This window comes from Gymnoscopelus microlampas (assembly GCF_963454915.1).
Source record: "Gymnoscopelus microlampas genome assembly, chromosome: 4".
Classification (NCBI taxonomy): domain Eukaryota; kingdom Metazoa; phylum Chordata; class Actinopteri; order Myctophiformes; family Myctophidae; genus Gymnoscopelus; species Gymnoscopelus microlampas.
In genome coordinates, this window is record NC_139941.1 from 17,142,304 (window position 1) to 17,156,946 (window position 14,643).

At 41.9% G+C, this 14,643-nt stretch overlaps 1 protein-coding gene across 1 annotated transcript; it reads right to left on the reverse strand.

The window, feature by feature from the left end:
• Window positions 1-988: 988 nt before the first annotated feature.
• wsb2 (WD repeat and SOCS box containing 2) lies at window positions 989-13,009 on the reverse strand. Its single transcript, XM_084054084.1, has 9 exons — window positions 12,737-13,009; window positions 11,611-11,779; window positions 10,937-11,136; window positions 10,682-10,813; window positions 10,381-10,481; window positions 6,293-6,489; window positions 3,874-3,963; window positions 3,600-3,716; window positions 989-3,142 (listed from the first exon to the last, which is right to left on the reverse strand). Exons 1-9 carry the CDS (start codon window positions 12,777-12,779, stop codon window positions 2,920-2,922), a joined length of 1,272 nt encoding a protein of 423 aa, XP_083910210.1. The 5' UTR covers window positions 12,780-13,009; the 3' UTR covers window positions 989-2,919.
• Between the last annotated feature and the right edge of the window lie 1,634 nt (window positions 13,010-14,643).

A 14,643-nucleotide genomic window follows, 5' to 3' on the forward strand; every position in this document is an offset into this window, starting at 1 on the left:
TGCCAGAGGAACTGCTCATGCTCAAAGAAGGCCGTCCCATGCTACATAGGATGCCGTTGTCAGGGACTGGCAACCAAATGCAACAGGATACAAACTGCCACATTTGAGAGTAGTGACAGCAGCAGTGACTCTGAATAAAACCCCGAAAATCTTTAAAATAGCTACAAGGACATAATGCAGAAGGAAAAAGCCAATTTATTGTGAAATAAGTGTTTTTTCTGCCAATAGTTGTATGTCTGAAGAAATCCGATTTGCAAATAAACTGTAATAGTTATATCCTCACAACTACTTGTTATTGTTTAATAGCATCCTAGGCAATGCAGTAACAGCTTATTTGACATAAATGTATATATTTATTTGTAAATTAGAGAAAGCAAAGGAGTCCTAATCACAAAAATACAATTTCCGCCTAAACTAAAATGATGTTTAAAGGAGAATATGTCAGTATTTCTTTTGGTAAATTGCATTCTGACTCTTTGGTGATGTAGGGTAGACTGCTGGTTCATACCTCAGCTAATTTGATGAAGATAAGAGTGAGCATTATTAAGTTATAGGCTTTTTTGTCTTTTTTTGCTCTATTCAGATTTTGCCTTTTCAGAGTGGGGGTGGCATATGTTTAAACCCACCCTGTGGCTTTCCAGCAGCTAGTTGACCGGGTTGTCCATCCTGGTTGTGATCAGTGAAGGTCCTAGATATCATTTCTGGTGAACAACCTTTTACAACGCTCGGGTGCACTATTTCCACTTTGCCCCCTGGGTATATAAAAGTGTAGGATCGGTTGATTGTCACCAACTTATCCTTCACAGCTTGGTTGTTTTGAGGTGGTGTTGAGAATGCACTCAAACGTGATGCGTCTGTTTTCACCAACATGTTCTAAAAGTTATTTGTATATGTTTTGGGGTTTTGAATCTGTTTAATAAAAAAAATTAAAAAATAAGCCATGTTAAAACTTTTTGTAGGAGGCTTAAGTATACAACACAAATGATTTGAAATAGATTTATTATATTTATATTATATTTACACAATAAATAATATAAAATTGTAGTAAACAACACAAGTTAGATATGTGAAGTGGTGAAGATTAAGCACGGTGCGGTCAGCTTATGAGCAGTGCAATTTAATATATCCCTTACTGTAGGAATGCTGAATCTAACATAGATATCAGTATAATTCTTGTGCTAGACATTTATTACACTCAGAACCTCTGAAAACTCCCTTTACACTCCATTACAAAATACGCATTTTGTTATGAAAATGTGTATAACAATCCGTTAATTGTAAACCCTTTTGAAATTATTGCGAGATTGCACATCTTTGTGTTACGGTCTTATCTTAATACGTAATGTATACGCTGTCGTGCGATGTCCCGTGGCGATTTTTGCCCTGGGAATAGTCGTACGATGCAAGTGTAAGGGTGCGGTCACACGTCTGTTTCAGACGGGTTATTTTTTCCCATGCAGGGTGCGGTCAGTGCCGGTCAAAGCTGGCTCTGATACCCGTTTCCTGGTGCATATTTTGTGGAAAACTACAAGCCAAACACCTCCCAAATGGGGACGACCACGACGCTTCTTTCCTATTGGTTGAAGCCCAGTCGAAGTGCACCAATGTTGAATTCCACGCTTCAAACTAGGGCTGGGCAATTAACGCAAAATATCAAAACCGACATTTAGAACCAATGACTGACTTGATCTTGCTCATGTACGTTAATCAAATAACAGAGAAGCAGTTGTTTTTCTTTCCTTATAGATCCACGAATCAACACAAACATTCTAATGGATTTTGTATAATCTCCTAAATTGATTAGTCTGATTAACCACTTAAGCCCTGTATTTAACTTCATTATACAATGTTGGCATTTGAAAGTAGAGAAAATAGCAGATCTACAAGCTCACAATGCATTGCACCGCTACGCACTGTGAGCTTGTAGATCGGCTATGAATCGCAACCAAGGAAAAAGTCTGACATGATCGTCATATTGATTTAAAGTCAAATCACCCAACCCTACTTCAGAAGGTGTTGGAATTCACATGCCATCAAAGTGCAGCAACGTGCAGCTCCGCCCCTTTTGAACGGGGATGAGGCATATGTGTGACCATGCCCTAAACCAGTGATTCTCAACCTGTGGGCCGGGGCCCACTGGCGGGCCGTGAGGATATTGCAAGTGGGCCCTCAAATTAATTGGCATAACACTAAAGATTGTAACGACAATATAACGTTAAATATGAAAACTATGATATGTCATGCTTTAAAACCTTGAAAAGTGAGTGTTCATTGTGATACTGCTCATGGTCCATTGATACAAGCGGGAACACAATAAATAAACGGATCCATTAAAATAAACATGCTCTGAAAATGCATGCGACCCACCCATCTGACTGCCGACCCAGCCCATCTGCTGCCGTGTTCAGTGTTTAGATGGGTGTGCCGCGAATGCTTGAGATTTTCAAGTGGGCCCTGATCCAGAAAAGGTTGAGAACCACTGCCCTAAATCAGGCTTAAAGGACCACTTCACCCAATTTCAACCGTCATATAATTGGTCCTCACTAATGTCTATTATAAGATGAAGATGTATAAGATGGAACCATTTCTGTGTCACTCTGTGTCATAGGTTGGCTGTGGACAGTCGAGAAACCTGCCTACCAGTGACATCATCGGTAGAAAACCATTTTTTTTTATCCAACGTAAGAACAATGTCTTCTATTTCAGTGTTTTAACTTTCCAGTAAGAGAAAGGGTGTAGTTTCTATTAGCTTGGAATCCTGACTGATGATGTCATTGGTAGGCAGGGTTCTGAACGGTCTACAGCCCTCTGAGAGTAACACAGAGCGAGTAGAGAGAAATTGTGCCATCGTTTAACGAGCATTAGTGAGGACCACCAAATGAATATGAAAATAAGGTTGGAAATGGGTGAAGTGCTCCTTTAACTCTCCCACTCGTCCGAGGAGGACGACGAGGAAGAGCAGCAAGTTTCCAGGCGGTTGGGGAACGTTCGGTAGGTGAGGTACTCCAGGATCCTCCTGGGAATGGGCAGCGGCTCAATCTGATGGGTGGAGACGGAGTGGCGCAGGACCGAGCGACACAGGTGTCTCAGGCTAGGCACCACCCTGGGCGTCCTCCAGAAGCGCACGTTGCCGTCCCTGGTTCTGCCGGGAGAGGAGAGACAAAGCATGTTTTACTGACAAGTAATAGCTGAGGTTGGTAAAGGGCTGATGACAGTGCATTAGACATACAGGACTGTTATAAAATGTTGCAGGGCATACAGGAGATATCAATTACACAGGAGATGGTACTTATTATCCTGTTGACAAGAGACAAGAACCACCCATTCAAAGCTGTCTAAATACACAGCCTCGAGCTTGGTTTTGCTCTCCAATAAAAGGTAGATTTTCCCTTACCATTGTTGTCAAATGCTTGCTGAGGGGCAATTGAGACAACTTGTGATTTGGCACTATAATACAATGTAATTCAATTCAACAACAAGAGATTCTCTTCAAGTTGTAACTGAAACGGTCTAAAGCACAGCGGGTCTATGCTTGTCGTATGAAATGTGGTACGTAAACTTCACTTGACAGTGTTACTGAGAGTTTGGGGCTGCATTACCCTGTAGCCACCACTCCCCCTTGTGGATGGAAATTGCAGCAGAGTCCGTTGGACGTCTGGTCCTCCTCGGTCTGCATCAGCCAGCCCTTCTGCCCGGGTTCCCAGATCCGAAGGGCTCTGCAAATACATAACAATACCTCTAACATCAGTCCATCTGAAGCAAATATGCAATATCCTTGTGGCTCACAGGCTGGAAATTGCTGGTCTATCACATACTAGTCACTGCATGTTGAAAGTGTTTTCCCCCACTGTATTAAACTGATACATTTCTCACCTGTCCTCGGTCACTATTGCCAGGTGCAAGCCGTCGGGAGAGAATTGTATGGCAGAGATTTGGTTTTGCCCGTAGATGTCACAGTAATCGCTGTAGACCGAAGCAAAGTCAAAGGTTTAGTTAAAAGCAACCAACACTGATCAAATTGCTGTACAGCATCAATAGATAGGACGGTACAAGGTGCAGACGTGGAAATGAGACTACACACAGGACTAACAAATAGGACTAGAAGTAGTTTCAAAAGCAAACTAGAAAATGTGCTCCTCGGAGCACAGGTCTCCGCCAGTACTGGTCCTGATTAATCCTGTCTTACCTCACTTCAAAAGATATAAATGATCTTTTGAAGTGACACACCTATTTATAGGGCTCTATTTCATCATGCGTCTCGCTAGCCAATCAAAGCACACCCTTTCAACATATTGTCACGTGTCACGTGAAGCTTGACCAATGTTAGCTTGGTGGACACACGGAAGGACGAGAACGATTGTCTCCTTTGTTTGTTGTCTCCTGGCGGAGACAACAAACTAAAATGATTGACCTAGAGGCAAAGGGATTAAGTAGGCACTTAATCCCTATTTTATACTTTGTCGTACGATGGCATCGCGCAACAAGAATGGCCGATCCACTCTGTGAGCTTGTAGATCGACTATTTACGCCAAAAATACGGATGCCGGGTTGAAAGCAAGTCAAAACTAAAGGCTAAGTCATCGGTTATGTTAAGAAAAGGGAGCCATTTCAGAGATCTTGATGTCTTCTATTACCAGCCACTAAACGGATGCATAGCACATTAACACTGACTCTCATACTAAAGACTAAAGCTGAAAGTACAGTAACGGGACAGGTTCAACCAGTCAGACATAAGACACCTGCTCATATTTTGGCTTAGTGCTTAACAGATGTAAATAGTGAAAGTTAGAGACTGTATTGAGTGTACCCAGGACTCAGTTGCACACTAACTCAGGTTTAACCCATTCAAATGAAAAATAGATTAGATTTTAGCTATAAACATTATTTTTATACTTTGGCTATTCAAAAATAGCAGACATACAAGCTCATAGCATGGCACCGAAATGCCGCGTTATGAGCTTGTAGATTGCAATTTATTGAAAAATCATGAAAATTTGTGCAAATCTTTGAATTTTTTTAACATTTTTTTTTTTACTCAAATCTTTTCCTCTGGAGGTCCCTGAAACAACATATTTTGATGGGGATCAGCGGATAAAAACATCATTTTGGGGGTCCTTGACAAGGAAAGGTTTGAGCACCACTGATATAGCAACAATAGTTTTTCAGAAAACCTGTTCACTTTCAAAAATTCATATTCAAAGATTTGCACAATTCTTGCACAATTTTCTTTGAAAAAATAGCAGATCTACAAGCTCATAGTGCGGCACTCGGTGCCGCACTATGAGCTTGCATATCTGCTATTTTTGAATAGCCAACGAAATCTTAAAATGACACAGATGCTTTCCCGGTCTTAATGGATTAAATGAACGCAGTAGTAGTGTGATGATTGATTCTATTTATAGTAACTAAAGTGACCTTTGACGCAGTATGCTCGAAGGCAAACACGTTCAAGCCGTGCTGCTGCTGAACCCTTGTACTGTATGTAGTCTCATTGGCTGCATCACAGGGCCTTATTCTGCTCTGTCCTAGTTCATCTATCCTCACTCCTACAAAGTTATGTAAAGGCAGAAAGGACATTTATATGAAGGTAGATATGTTGCAGAATTCGAGAGCATGTAGATTTGATTTGAGCCCTCGTAAAATGAATTTTGCACTTGCATAAAATATTCAAACACATGTAAATTGACAATTGAAGTCACAAAGAATAAACAATTCTGGTTGTGCAACTGTAAACTGTATCAGTTTACATGTGTGTGGTTTTACAGGTTCAAATTTCAGTCAGTCTGAGTGCTCAAATCAAATCTACAAGCTCTCGAATTTCACAGAATATCTACCTTCGTAATGCGTACATGTCCTTTCCTTCTTTACATAACCTTGTTACGAGTGAGGATAGAGCAGCCAGGACCAAGCCCCCAGGACAGCGGGGGATTATTGAAGCTGCTGTGTCCTGGTGGTCAAATCTGGTATTGCAAGACTTCCGCATTTAAAACGCTACAGGGCATGCTTCCATTGCCTGAAACGCTTGTGTTTGTGCTCTACGACCAAAACCTCATTGGCCAAATGCGGAAGAAGAGGGTACTTCCGGGTGATTCATGCGCTGGGTGAGCATCTTCATTGAAATGAATAGGTGAGGGCGGGGCCGTCCATTCACTAGTTCTTACATATAGTCAATACTAGGACAGAGTGGAATAAGGAAATGAGACGCAGCCATTCAATCTTGCTGACTAAAATAACTTGATGAATTGGTACCTCCTGCCACCCATTGATTTCCTATTAAAAGAGTGCAACGTACACCAGAGTGGCCAGTTTCTCTGCAGTGTAAGGGTCCCATAAGTCAATCCACCAGGTGGAACCGCTGAACGCTGCCGTGGCGAGCAGGGCCCCGTCAGGAGAGAAATCACAGGAGGTCAGCAGGTAGAAGGTCTTATGGGCCCCTCCTGTTAGGTTCCTGATGAATGTGTACGACCGCAGGCTCCACAAGCACACCATCTGTTCAAGGAGAATTACAGTTATTGTTGTAACAGTTTAACATTTCTGCTAAATGAAAATAAAAATTATAATAATAAAAACGTCAACCCTAGTATCCCTATTCTGGAACATTCAACGAACATAGCCGATCTACGAGCTAGAACGCGCCGCAAGCAAAACAACACGTTGTGAGCTTGTAGATCGTAAGTAAGTTAAGTAAGTACCTAGTATAGAGCACTGGGGAACGTTTATAGGGTTTAAGTTGTTAAACATTTGCTAAAAACAAGAATAAGTTTACAATTTAAACCGATCTCCTATTTTGTTAACCGATAACTTTGTCACAAGAAATCTAATGAACGTTCATTTCAGGAAGAGACATTCAGGAAGAGAAAAAAAACAACATTATTTTTTAAACATGATATTCCTGCCAGACAGGCTGCAACTCTTCAAATAAGATTTGAAGTTCTATGTTGTGAGGGAGTCTAAGACCAAGTGTGCAAGGCTCGTCTTCAGTGGTGGAGAGTGACTACAGTAAGTACATTTACTCAAGTACTGTACATAAGTACAATATTGACGTACTTTACTTGAGTATGTACATTTTTCAATACTTTATACTCCACTACATCAGGCAAATATTGTACTTTTTTTATTCTACTACATTTATTTGACAGCTTTAGTTACTTTGCAGATTTATATTATTACAAAACATGCATTAACCACTTACGCCCTATTTTACAAATTATTTTTTGACTATTTTTGAAAAATGTTAGTCCTTTTACTATTTTGATGCCAAAACGTTTATACTTTTACTCAGCGTGTAATTTGAATGCAGGCCTTTTACTTGCAGGTACTTTTATTTTGTGGTATTGCTAGGCAAAAAACATCTGTGTACTTCTTCCACCACTGTTTGTGTTCCCTGATCTGTCAGAGAAAATTAGAGCAAATTACAACAGTGAGTTGAAGCCCCTTGGAGAGGAAGAGAGTAGATTGAGAACAGTTCTCTCCAGAGAAATAAACTGGGCCGCTGGAGAAATTAATAAAACAGCACCGCTCCAGATCGGATAACCAGAGAGCAAGGGGATCTAGATTCTAGATCCACCAAAACAGTCCATGCTGGTCAGCATGGGCGGGAGGAAACCATTCAGTGGAATGTCGTTTTTAAATATCTGTAGATAGATATAGCCATTTACAATACACATACTGTTTAGCATTCTAGCATAATGCTTTGCCTAAGACTCAACCTTCTGAAATGGTGGAGAGTCTGGAGGTTAGAAAAATTTGGGCTTGTTTCCAGGGGAGAATATTTGTGAAGGTGAAGGACTAAAAGCCCTGTTAAACTTAAGTTGCGTGCCACATTCGCACACCGGAAATAGCTGATCTACAAGCTCAGTCACAACGCATCACAGTGCGACACGTTGCGAGTTTGTAGATCTGCTATTTTCAGGCGTAAAATCTGGGTGAAGAAAGTGAATGAGGAATGTTCAACCCTCAATCTGCAGAGATTGTCAAGCTGCCCTTGAGCTAGGCACTCGCCCCTTCTGCTCAGTGGCCAAAAATGGACGATTTGGAGGCGGGGATGGATTGGATATCAGGAATAACAGGATCATTCCCAGTGGTCTGCTCTATTTGTGGGCCAGTGGAAGGCAGTGTGTGGGTTTTTGTGTGGGTGGTTTTTCTTTTTTCTTTTCTTGTCCTTGGCTAATGGGCCCACAGAGCGGAGAGAAATCGGCCTAATGGCTTGTCTCTTATCTGACACTGGCCAATGTCGAAGCGCTCCCTCTCAAAATGGACTGGCCCAAAGTTTGGAGGGTCCACGATGAAAACACAAATAGTGATAACTGGCCTGGGCCGCAGCGTGGCGGTCCAGGCACCCTAGGCTGCAATGCCAGCCTGACAGCGTGTCGCGGGTTCGACTCCCGATCCCGACGACCTTTGCTGCGTGTCACCCCCCCATCTCTCTCCCCATTTCCTGTCAGTATACTGTCATCTATCAATAAAAATTAAAAAAAATAGTGATAACTAAGCGAAGCACAATTTTCAAGTTCAATCATCGACATTAGGCTTAACATTTTAAAACGGACAATCAAGACACAAAAGCTAGAAGCAAAAGATTAAGAGAGAATATACACATAAAAAGTATTGGATCCGAAATCCTCCCCAATGAGTGCAATGGGTTGTACCATCCACAAGGGGGCAGAGCAAGAACAGTGATTTGGGGGCCATCTGAGGGCTACTTATGGTAGGACATGCTTGTAGTTTTTTGATTCTGTACTCTTATTTCATGTCAAGTAATTGTCAGTAGTCTGTCTCAGTGCCTTGTGATGCCTTGTGATGTTGGCTGCTAGCTACACCATACATGTGCACGCACACACATGCGTGTGTATGTGCGTACGCAGTGTATAGCTAGAACAAGTCAATCTTCCATAGATGTACTTAGCTCATTTGCCCATAGGCTATCGTCATGACTTTTCTCCCCCCAGAAAGAGGTAGAACAGTGTTCCTCTGTCTTTTATATCACTATAGTCTATTCATTGAAGCCACTGGGTTTGGGTTTAGGCTACTTTGAATCTGCTTGATTTCATAGGCAACAGTGACAACAACCTTGGAATGCATCAGCGGAGTGAGAGGGGCTACCTGCCCAGAATATTAATTAGAGAGGAGTCTGTTACCCCGGGATGGGGAGCACCATGCTGAGATCTGAGCTTTTCAGAGGGTTTTTATATTGCAATCTAAACAAACCCCTCTGCCAACAGTCTAGGTTTGAACCTAATAAGACTAAAGATTAAGGTAACCCAGACTGTCTGGCCAAGCCAACCAAAAATAATAAATTACTGCCTTTAGGAATACTAGTTCCACATGGTTGACTGGGACTCTAAAAGTTTAACTTTTAGAGTAAAAGAATAAAGCAGTGGCACAAACTCATAGCCATGATGCCATGGGAATGTATACAAATAAACGTTAAAATACAGTCTATTTCAGGGAACCCTGAAGAAGCTAGATTACATTAGAGGCCTCATGAGACATTCTAAATCATAACTTGTACTGTACAGTGATGTATGTATAGGATAGTCTCCAGAGAGAACTACAGACAACAGCACGCATATAACACGTGATATAACCTAATCATGTACGTCAATGAATTAAATTGTGCTGAAATGTATTAAGAAAGCAGTGTTAGGTGAGCCATTCTTCCCCCCACATCTGAAGTGTGGGCCAGCCAAGGCATTAAATGCCAACTAAGGCCACATTTTTGTCAGTGCCCAGCTTTGAATGGATGCCATTTGGATATAAAATACAGCAGGCTGTTGTAATACAATAAGATACAGAACATTGCTCAGTCACCCTTTGCTGAACAAAGAAAAGTTAAAGAAAAGACTGAACCAGGCTATTGTAATACAATAACATGCCGTACATTGCTCAGTCACCCTTTGCTGAACAAAGAAAAGTTAAAGAAAAGACCACAAGTACAAAAAGAAATACAATTTCAATGAATTGCATGTACTAAATGTGCTTTTCATTCTGGGCTGCAATTAATATTTATTTTTAATCAGTGGACCATCTATTCACAGCGGAACATTATCTAGATCTAGGACGGTTATGGCCAGGTAGTACATTTTTAGGTCAGTATTTGCTACTGTGTTGGACTTGGGACCAGACACCTGGTTAGATTGTGAGGTGATGTGAGGCGAACGAACGCAGGACAAGTGGCTTAAAGGAGGGGTTAGGTTATCTTTGCAGTTCCAAGCTGCTAATTAATTCAAAGGCAGCGTCTGGGAAAGCAGATAGGGCTAACTAACGGGTTTAGACAACTGTAAGTGTAAAAGTGTTGGTTTGGAAGCCATCAACTCCGTCAACAGATAATAGATGATGTATACCAATATGTAATAAATACAAAAAAATAGCATAACTCACCCTGTCAAATCTACCCACTGATGCAATCATGCTGCAGTCTGGCGATATGCAGCAGCTGCTCACCCAGTCTTTATGACCCGACAGCACCTGCACCATTTTACCTACAGGACACAGGGGACACAGGTAATAAGCCAACAGCCTGAAATACACTGAATAGACGGTGATGATGGATGAAACACGTTTTTTTGCACACGTGAATCTTCACTTTTTTGTCGTTGCTTTTGCTCTCAAACAGAACAGATCACTTGGAGAGTGAATGGGAAACAAGAGTTGATTAAGTACATGAAATAGGTTGGGTCACCTTTCTTTGTCAAGTCCCAAATCCTCAAGGTCTTGTCACGAGAAGACGATACGAGGGTTAGCTTTCCGTTGGGAGGAAACACCAAGTCCCTCACAATCCCCTCGTGGCCTTTGAGATCAAACAGAGGCTGACCTGAATGTTCAAAAAGAGAATAATAGGGAGACCACACGTAACATTACCGGCCCATTCATGTGTACAGTACAGTGAAGGAAGCATGGCTAACATGGCCTCCTGCCGAGAAAGTAAGCCTGTTACCTGTTAAGACATTCCAGAGTTTGATCACGCCATCCTCCAAGCCGGTGGCCAGCAGCAAGTTGGTGGCTTTGGATGGGACATACTTTTTTTTTTGACATGTGGCAGTCTTGTGGGGTCTTGGTCCAAAGGCCAGCCCCCACACAGCTTGATCACAGCTGAAGCTCTTGTCTTCTCTGTCGCTTTCACCCTCCTGGCTTTCTCTGAAAGTGAGATTATTTTATTTGAGTGTTTTTTGGCAAACACATTAAGACCGGGAACGCATCTGTGTCATTTTAAGATTTCTTTGGCTATTAAAAAATAGCAGATATACAAGCCTGTAGCCCGGCACCAAGTGCCGCGCTACAAGCTTGTAGATCTGCATTTTTTTTTTAATTGTGAGAATTTATGCAAATCTTTGAATATATATATTTTTAAGATGAACATTTGTAACTCAAATATTTGCTTCTGGGGGTCCCTGGAGCAAAACATTTGAAGGTCTGCGGCCAAATACCGGAGCAAAATATTTGGAGGTCTGCGGCCAAATACATATGAGAGCGAGAGCGAGAGAGAGAGAGAGAGAGAGAGAGAGAGAGAGAGAGAGAGAGAGAGAGAGAGAGAGAGAGAGAGAGAGAGAGAGTGTGGGGGGAAGGTATTCTAAATTCTTTAAGTGTGTAAACAGAAACCTTGACCCTTACTCGGCATCAAGTGGCCAGGCGACGACCCACACGATGCCATGGCCCATGGACCAGGCGAACCAGCAGCCGTCCGGAGAGAAGTCCACGCTCCACGTCTCACAGCCGGCGCGGCCGTCCAGCGCCGGGGGCCGTCTGGTCTTCAGCTCCAGGATGAGGCCTGGGTCTGCCGCTGGAATGGATGGAGAGGTGACAACAAGTCACACCAAGAGAGAATGCAATGCATATGAATGGTAGCCTATATACTACATGACTTATACCAGTGGTTCCCAAACCTTTTAGCTCAAGACCCAAAAGAGAAATTAGACGTTTGCCTGGGACCCCAACTAGTGAAAATAGCAGATCTACAAGCTCAAAATGTGTCGCTTCACGCCACGTTGTGAGCTTGTAGATCTGCTTTTTTCACTATTTCTTACATTGTTACAACATTTTTATTTATTTATTCATGGGAATTATCTTATTTATTTTTATCTATGAAATACTTTTGAAATATGCTAGAATTCATATAATTGCTGTTTTTTTTCTTCTTTTATGCATCTTTTGATTGAAATAATGATATTATATATATATATATATATATATATATATATATATATATATATATGGAAGACAGTTCAAGACACTAAAAAGGGGATATTTAATTGCGACCCGTCCACAACCCAAACATAGGTCCCGACCCACTGTTTGGGAAATAGTGACTGTGACAGTGACAAATAATAGTCAAATGACAAATGACAGTGACAGTCCAGTCAATTGTAGGTTATGTATGGGCCAATGCGACTGCTGTGCTGGAGAAGATCAGCTTTATTTCTCTGACAAGCAACACTCCGTAGTCCGTAGTACGACACTGACAGTGTATCTATTTGCCCCCCAAAAACGAAGAGATCTACAAGCATTCAACTAACCATCGCGAAGCGTTGAATGCTTATAGATCATGTATTTTGTTCACTGAACGTTTGTATATCTGTTCTTTTCTTGGCCAGCAGATCGAAGCAACCTTTGCGCGATGGATTATAAATAAGCTGAATTAACTAACGCCACGTAGACAGTCCGATCGAGCTGGATGTGTACCATGTTTATACCAATAATGTCATCTTTCTGTCATGGTGACATCAGATCATTGACTTACATGTCCCTTCTTGCAGTCCTATGTTTCTCTCTGAGGAGCACATTGTCGGCACGGAATGTGTTGGTTGACATCCAAAGATTATCACATCCTCGATCAGCTTTAACTGCGGACTTCCTGGATATTATTCTCCCTCCTCTGCTCCAGTTTAACTGTACATCTTAAAAATGCACACTCAGGTCAAACGAGAAGCGCTTCTTCTGGGCGGATTTCCCTTTTTGTTGCTCCGCTGCTCACATCTGATCTGTCAACACGTCCAGGCTGAATGTAAAAGCTGTGGTCGTGTATGTAGGTGTGAGTCAATAACAAAATATTCAGCTGATTTCCTATTGAGCTGGATCCCCGCCCTCCCATTGGCCGCTTGGCCGATGCTCTGTTTGTTTCCAATTACGTAACGCGCTGCCTCCTCCCTATACCGTCGAATTGTGCGACGCTAGAGGTCGCTGTTTTGCGATGTCAGGCAAATTCATGTTTTACAAGCAGTGGTTCTCTGTGGTTCTCAACCTTTTCAGGTCGTGACCCCCCAAAATAATCATATATGAACTGGGGACCCCCCACCCTGATAAGCACTTGGAATGTAGGAGTTCCACATAGATAAATATTGTGAAAATAGCAGATCTACAAGCTCACAACGCCTCGTAACGCAAGGGGGTGTCACTTCACTCTCATCTGGGAACCCCCCCAAACTCATGTGGGGACGGTGGACCCCCCTGGGGGAGAGATGAAGCAGGGACCACCTACTACATATTGTAAACATTTTTGTTGCTGATTCAACCTTTTCATAGATTCCATAGACTTATTTGACAACACTATCATTGTGTAGTGTAGTGTTGTGTTGGATCCATGACAATGTGTATTTCAGACAGTTAACCACTTAACCACTTAACCCCCTCAGAAAAGAGATGCTAGGGTTCAAGTGGTTAACGTAGAAAAGAATCCTATCCCACAGAGATTTGGTGCCGGCCCCCCTGTAGTAACTCTGAGGAGTTACCCCATAGGGGTTCTGGACCCCTGTTGAAGATCCCTGCTTTACAGCACCAGAAGAGCGGTTTAAATTAAAAGCCATTTCACATTAATCACATTATCCTCCTCTCCTGGACTGTTGAATTTTATAGAAAGTGGTGAAAAATACATTTCACATTCGCTCTTGACTGTTTTGAAATTTTGGTCGAAACTACAGTGACCACAGCAGGTTAACACGGTTTAGAGTTTTAAGGCCAGTCCACACCAATGAATCGTAATGCAACGACGAGTTGCAACTTGCAACGAGTTGCAACAGGAAGAATCTCAAAACTGCGCTGACCAGCAACAGAGAAATACAGACTGCTGCAATTTCCCTCTGCAACATTTTCATTGCATTGCGAATCATTGGTGTGCATTGGGCTGTAGAGACCTGCTCTTATGTACTATCAAATACATACAGTACATACCAATAGCCTACTAAGTTGCTTCAGGCTCATTATTATTATTAAATATTAGGGTTGAAATAGCTATTCCAATTTAGGTTGACGCTTGAATCCCTTTAGAGATATTATGCTCCTCTACTCTCAGTGGTTCTCAACCTTTTTATGCCGCGACCCCCCAAAATAATCATATTTGAACTGGGGACCCCCCACCCTGACAAGCACTTGGAATTGTAGGAGTTGAGGTGTTACATTTAGTTTGACTCGGTTCCACAGATATTGTGAAAATAGCAGATCTACAAGCTCACAACGCCCCTTGAAGAGCTGCTATTTTCACACATTTTTATATTATTTGACAATTTGGTCAATGTTTCACCAGTTTTTATAGTATAGTTTGTTGATTACTTTTGATGCAGTAATGGGCTTTTTTCTTCTCTTCCTTCCTTTTTGGTATTAAAAAGGTCTTAAACTTCCTAAAATTGTCACTTCAATGTCATCAAAATCATG